This window comes from Montipora capricornis, chromosome 9 (genome assembly GCF_036669925.1).
Source record: "Montipora capricornis isolate CH-2021 chromosome 9, ASM3666992v2, whole genome shotgun sequence".
Taxonomy (NCBI): domain Eukaryota; kingdom Metazoa; phylum Cnidaria; class Anthozoa; order Scleractinia; family Acroporidae; genus Montipora; species Montipora capricornis.
Genome location: NC_090891.1, coordinates 48,174,571 through 48,181,727, shown reverse-complemented (window position 1 = coordinate 48,181,727; position 7,157 = coordinate 48,174,571). Strand labels below are relative to the sequence as shown.

Sequence of the window (7,157 nt, the reverse complement as noted above, 5' to 3'; positions counted from 1 at the left end):
AAATGTTTGAAACCATTTCTGATCAAACATGGCTGCATTTATTTTATTCCTTAGCTTGCTTATTCTGCGCAAATTCTCTTATAAATCCATTGTTATATGCATTAAAAATGCCAGAGTTCAAAAGATCTGTGTTTTTATTATTGCGTTGTAGATCTCGCTCGGAGCCAGTTAAGGTTTTTGCTCTTAATGACTTGAATGTTGTGAGATTTCACTCAGTTAACTGATGAATATGAGTTTACCAAGTATATAAAAACTGACGGTTTTAATTTTTTGTGCGACTTCTCTCTTTGTTTTTAATTGGAAACACTTTATTCAAGCCAATATAAAGGAATTCGTGTAAAAATGCATGAATGCTGGATTGATCTATTCAAATATATTAAAGTTTGTAAGGAAGACATCAGAAAATCAGAACACTTTTCAATTCTACTTTTCTGGCTGTGGTTGGAAAGCAAAGCCTGTTTCGTGGGAATCAAGTGATATCCTCTGGATCAAACTCATGTTCATGATGTTTGGGGAGGATTTCTTCGAGTATGTATTTGATGAGAAAAGGACATGTCATGTGCATGATGATTTCAAGCCACAGTTTGTTTACAACAGACATGAATGGAATTGTGAATATGAAAATATGATTTCCAATTCCTTTGGCTTTACCAGCAAAATGCAAGGTAAGTCAGACATCATTTGGTAGGGTAGGTTTTTATTCTAAACTCTATTGTATTAACTTTGCCAGTCAAGCTGACAGAACGCCACAACAGCTTGCGCCAATTACTGTGGCCTCTTTTTTTACCCTCCCAACCATGATACACAACAGAAGCCAGACCACAACACCGGGAACTACGTGCCCTACTCTTAGCGACAAGTGTGTGGGTTCTTTTACGTCCCACAGGATTATTAACATTGAAAGGTTGTGAAACGGGACCTTCGGCTTATCGTCCTTATCCGAGAAGACTTGAAAGTCTCACCATTTGCAGATGTATTTACAAAGGCAGCACTTGCTCCTCAGTTATTTAAAGACCCTAAACTCTTCTAAACTCGATCACTGCAATTGTCTACTACAGTGTATATAATGTCCCTAAAAATGTTATCAAAAAGCTCCAATCAGTGCAGAATGCAGCTGCCAGACTGATTACACACTCCAGGAAGTGTGATCACATCACTCGGGTCTTCACTGGCCACCTGTTTCTGAATGCATTAAATTCAAGATTTTACTACTTACTTTCAAGGCTCTGCATCATCAATCTCCAACCTACATTCAAGACCTAATCACCAGCCACTTACTGTCTAGATCGCTTCGTTCATCTTCTACGCTCAGTCTGAAGCCTGTTAGCTTTAACCTTAAGACCTACGGATCCAGAGCATTCGCCGTCTCAGCCCCTGAACTTTGGAACAAACTTCCTAGCAACATACGCTCATGCGAGAATCTAAGTCTTTTTAAGCATAAACTTAAAACCTACCTTTTCAAGAACTACTATTGTAATCATTAGGAAGATTAATTTTGATTTTCTATGTTTTATTTAAATTAAGTTTAATTAACATTTATTTTTAATTCTTATTTTTTTACTCTGTAAAGCGCCTAAATCATTACTGGATAGGAACTATAAAAATGTTATTATTATTATTATTATTATTATTATCATTATTATTATTATTATTATTATCTGTCCATTGGCCTATTTTGCTCAAGGTTGAAATGCATAGCTTTTTATGTCCATCACAGGTGACCTGAAAGTGTTGCAGCAGCAGAAAATGCCCAGCAAATTTTCAAAGGCAATTCAAAACCAACCAGAGATTGTAAAAGGTAAAACCAAAATACTCTGAACATAGATACAGTATGTTTGCACTGCTGATCTTTAGTCATTGGTTTAAAAGTGTAATATACTTTTATGAGCTGTGGGGAAATTCTTTTTGCACTAATGGACGTGTAGTAAAGCAAAGGCATTAGATCCATGACTCTCATAGCGCCACTGTAGCTCTAAAGGCATCAAGGTTCAAGCAAATTTTGAAAAAAGTCTTAATGGTATATTTCCAGGAAAATGCAAGAGAGTGCATTGATAGCATTGCTTTGGCTGTTGTGGTTCAAAGGTTGCTGAATTATGAGTCTGTAGAATGTGTTTGATAAACACATCTGAACGTGTGTTTACTAAAATGATCCGAAAGCAACAAAGTTTTACTACTTCTACAGTACACCAGTGTGATCATAAACATGGCTGTCACTTATGTCATAGATGGCACAAGTTTGGTGCTACTGTACTACTATTTCTCACTTACTAAGAGAAAACTATCTCAGGTTTTTTTCTTTATTTAACTATTTTTCCAAGCTCCCACAAAACCTCACACTCCACTACATCACCTTCCCTTCACTTAGCTTTGTTGGCACTTTTCAACTCCAATGTGCTCTTGCTCAGACTTTTTTTAAAGCAATTTACATGTTCACTTTGATATGTAATATTGAAGGTGCAAGCCACAAAAATGATGCCCTACTTGTAGATGAACATCACCGTCAAACACCATCCAATGTTGCTGGCAAAGAAAATACTTCAACTGATCAAGACAGGTATCTTTTTAGAAATGGTCTGTTTTGAAACCAAGTTACACCAACAATGGTCAATACCCTGTTGTTTTCATAGTCTAATGTACTGTTATCATGGGGTATTAACTTCCTTATTTTCAGCTTTAAAGTTTTCTTGCTTTGGTTTGAGACTACGCTATATATAAATAATTTTCTTTTGTTTTCATGATTCCAGGGTAATAGCTGTGTTTCCACCACCACCAGCAGTAACAAAAATCCAGGTCTTACAGATGGACCTTGCCACATTAAAGGATGGGATGGAAGTGAATGATTCCATTGTCGACTTTTTTCTTATGTAAGTAATATATCAATGTAAGAATATCACTGTACGTAATTTAGTGAGAACCTGCAAATGTAGCTGGTTTTTTTTCTTTTTAATGTGTCCTCATGTAAAATGTAAAACATCACAAATACATGTAATTTATTATTATTCTTTTCCTTCAATTTTTTGGCTAAAATTTTGCCCTATGTTTAAAGGGGTTAATGAGGCAAAGACCTCATACTTCATCCTCTTTAAAATTCACCATTTGGGATTGTTGTGCTAATCAAATGGTTAATGGAAGTGAAAAAGTGCTCTCCAAATTTAATCATCTTCCCGTTTTTAATAGGTACATATCCCACTCATTGGACCAGGATTTGCTTGACAGCATTCATTTGTTTAGCTCCTTTTTTTACACTAAGCTGTCAACTAGAGTTCAGTTTGGAGAAACCTTTGTCTTGCCAGGGTAACTACATGTAGTTATTGTCTTCTTTGCACTTAGATTTAAACACTTAAAGCTGTGAAAGAAGTGTTTTGTAATGTGCGGTGTTAAATGAAGAAATGATCCTCGCACTTGCTGGACAATTTAAGTAATTGTCTCATTGAACCTGACAAATTTCCAGGTGACTTAGCGGGATTCGAATGGTGGGTTTGAATCCCACTAAGTCACCTGAAAATTTTTTCAGGTTCATGAGACAATTGCTTAAATTGTCCAGCAAGTGCGAGGATCATATCTTCATTTGATTTCAAACACCGCACTGCATATAACATTCTTTCATATGACATTCCTTTCACGGGAAAACATGAGCCCAACAAATTGACCTGCTCTCCACTGTGTGACTTCATAGCTCAGTTGGTGAGAGCACTGCACCGGCATCGCAGAGTTCGAGGGTTTGAATCCCACTTAAGTCACCTGAAAATTTTACAGGTTCAATGAGACAATTACTTAAATTGTCCAGCAAGTGCGAGGATTGTTTCTTCATTTAGCTTTTGTATTGTTGGTAAGCTGGCTCATCTTAATGATATACATGTATGTACCTTATATGGTTGGTTTTCTTCAAAGTACTTTAATTAAGACAATAGTGATTATACATGTTTCTCCTAAGTGCTGATGGTCTTTAATAATTATTTGTCTTTCTGTGCATCTGTCAAAGTCCTGATGCAAGATATGTCGAGGCATCCAAGTTTACAAGGAAAGTGGATATTTTCAGAAATGTAAAAGTATGTAAAAGATATTAAAAAGTTCATGATAATTATCGTTATCGCTTCTTTTATTTCTATCTCTCTCTGTGTCACTATGCTGCAATAATGATTTTATTAACTATTTTTCGCTGCAAACACCATTGACAATATAAACAGTGCCGCTGTTTATTTTGTTTTTAGTAGGCATTGGTTCCTCTCTCTGATATATAATCTACCAACGGTCGCAAGCAGAAGAAGAAAGGATGATGGCTGTATTGTGTAAGCTTTAGCAGAAACATTGCCTTTAAGCCTTTCTAAAAATAGAAAATGTATGCTTAAGTCATCTAATGATGTTTGATCTAAAATGCATCGAGGGCTTCGTGTTGTAGTAATAACTTTGTTGAATGGTGAAGTTGAGGATTTTGACTAATTCTTGCTGGAAAAAGACACCAACTGACGAGAAAATTAATATTACAGTGGAATCTTCTTTTTAGAGTTCCAATTCTGATGATTGACTCCATTGTTTATGGCTCAGATAGAAAGAACTTTACGCAAGTTGTTCTCCCTCCTCACGAGAACAGGACGCAAACCTTATCAGAAGGTATGCACTATACTTTCTTCCTTTTTTTAACACCACACACATCTTGCAGTACAGTACCCTATATCATTTGTTTGTTTTTAGTTTTATAGAACGTGAGTGGACGGCTAAAATGAATGAATGTCCAAGTCCCACTCCACACTTTACTTCCAAGACTATGCCTGTCCTCTATCCCAAGGTATTTAAATCTCTCGCCTTCTTCTTAAGGATTGTCACTTGAAGTTGCATTTTTTAGCGCCATAATTAATGCTTAAGTATCTAAATATAGATGGCAAACACTATCATGTACTGACGCTCACTGAAGTATCACTACTATGGTGGTGAATGTTTGGTTATACAGCATGTCCTTTTGTCATTTACTGCGAAGAATTTGGAATTAATTTTATTAGCAGAATATAATCCAACTATAGATATCTGGTGCATTAAATTAATATAAACGTATTGGTAGTTCTAAAAAGAATAATTCCTTTCTACTCAAATCAGTTAAAGCAACCCAATAAACACTGTCAGACTGAAATTTCAGAGGTGTGGGAAACATTAATTTTAAAATAGGAATTTCATCCCAAGGAGAGACCTTGGCTGAATTATCTTTTGCCTTATTGCGTTTTGTTGCAATAAAATTAAAACATGTTGATATCCATTATATTAAAATCCTGTCTAGGGACCACTGTAGTAATGATGGTAATATTTTAAAAGACAAATGGATAGATAAGAGCATTCTTGAACCCTTATAGATATATATAGGTGCCTCAGCAAGAAAATGGTTATGACTGTGGAATATTTGTTATGCTGTTCTTTGAAGAATTCTCAAGGCGAAAGGTTAGGATAAGGTTATAAACATTTTAAAACCAGTATAACGTTAATGGTAAGGATATAATAGAATCAGACAGTTTAAAACTCCCAGGTGTAACTATTGATAGTGAACTCAGTTTTAATAAGCATGTGAGTGATGTTTGCATTAAAGCCAGTCAGCGAATAGGGGTGATTATCAGGTTAAGGAATCTCATACCAACTGAGGCCAAATTGCAACTTTATAAGGTAGCCATCCTCCCTCACTTCAGGTATTACCATTTAAATTTGGCACTCGTAGACTGGAGAGAGTGCAGGCGCGGGGATTGCGTGCAGTTTTTAAGAACAAGATGTCTACCTACTAATAGGTGCGAAAAAAGCCAAGCTACCATCCTTACTTCATAGGATATATGTATTTTTAATGTATCAAGTAAAATTTAGTTTGTGCTCGCGGACAATTTGTAATTTGTTCATGACTAACCGTCATTCCTATTATTTACGTCAAAGGGATTTCTATCTACCTAGTTTTAGCAAGTCAACCGTCAAGTACGGAAAACATTCGATAAGATATTTAGGCCCTAGACTCTGGAGCAAGCTATGAAGTAAAGACAGATCGATTGCCACTCTCAGCCATTTTAAGACAATGATACGTGGACGTGATCTAATTACGTAACGTCACAAAAGGATGCAGTGGGTGTTACTTACGTAACTCGCGACTTTATTAGTTTTAATAGTATTTGTATTCTCAGAGACATGGTAACTTATTTGTGTTGTTTCTATTAGTTAGCGATTTCAGTTAGGTGTCCCCAATTAGCAAAGGATATTCTCCCCTGCTAGACTTCATTTGACACGTTAATAAAGTCATTATTATTGTTATTATTAATTTCCATCTCAGCTGAGCAAGACAATGATTCTTTGCTTGTTTTTTTCTCTTTTAGTTTCCAGTAAGTAAGCTTCTTTCGGACAATATTCTCCAGTGGTATAACCAAGCTTCTGCGTTTCATTTGAGACAAAGAGTCACAGACATCCTTTTAGTTACAGGAGCTAGAATTTGAGATTTTACAACTACTCGTATCGTCATCTTATATGTTCAGTTACTATGACACATGGAAAGAATGATTAAGTTGAAATCTATTATTTTCCATTCATACCATAACAGTGGTGAACGCATTAAACAAGAGGCTTTATCATTCGATAGATTTCCCCCCCCCCCCCATTTTCATTGGCTGGGAGCCCACCACGTGACCTGCAAATAACTGCCAATAATGGTCTGCTCATGCGTAATACCGTCTAAATCCGTTTTTGCTGCAAATAAATAGTCTGCTCATGCCCAATAGTAACCACGCTCTTGTGGTCGCACTTGTGTGAAATAAATTATTTAACTGAGAAGGAAACCAATTGATTTCTGCCAGCAGCGCGCGCTTACCGCTTCCATCAAAAAATTGAAAACAAAGTCGGTGATCGAATGATAAAACAGTTATTGAACTCGGTTTAATATTTAATATCTATGTACAACAACCAAAACTAATCTTAACCTGACCCTAATTTTTCTCTAGGCTTGAGTTACACTGGATGCAAAAACGGATTTTTAAATATAGCAAAGTGGAGCAATGCATGGCAAATGCTACGTTTGTGCACGTTTCCTTAAATTTGCTGAAAAGCAAAGATTACATTTGCCACGGTTTTTTTACCCATGGCAACGCTCGTAAATGCCACATTTGTTTTAAATTTGCTGTTGCGAGTAAAAGTACGTGTAACAT

The 7,157-nt window shown here is 36.0% G+C and overlaps 1 protein-coding gene across 1 annotated transcript; it reads left to right on the top strand.

The window, feature by feature from the left end:
* Positions 1–392: 392 nt before the first annotated feature.
* On the top strand, positions 393–6,786 carry LOC138017063 (uncharacterized). The gene is made up of 10 exons (XM_068864269.1): positions 393–665; positions 1,718–1,798; positions 2,455–2,554; positions 2,745–2,864; positions 3,178–3,294; positions 3,983–4,043; positions 4,188–4,289; positions 4,505–4,611; positions 5,353–5,427; positions 6,336–6,786. Exons 1-7 carry the CDS (start codon positions 497–499, stop codon positions 4,209–4,211), a joined length of 672 nt encoding a protein of 223 aa, XP_068720370.1. The 5' UTR covers positions 393–496; the 3' UTR covers positions 4,212–4,289; positions 4,505–4,611; positions 5,353–5,427; positions 6,336–6,786.
* The last annotated feature ends 371 nt before the right edge of the window (positions 6,787–7,157 follow it).

Bases quoted from the DNA above. Each gene is read 5' to 3' on its own strand.
- LOC138017063 (XM_068864269.1), top strand. From the start codon at position 497: ATGTTCATGATGTTTGGGGAGGATTTCTTCGAGTATGTATTTGATGAG. The intron at 2,555-2,744 runs GTATCTTTTTAG...TCATGATTCCAG, and splicing joins ACTTCAACTGATCAAGACAG to GGTAATAGCTGTGTTTCCAC. The intron at 3,295-3,982 runs GTAACTACATGT...CATCTGTCAAAG, and splicing joins GAAACCTTTGTCTTGCCAGG to TCCTGATGCAAGATATGTCG.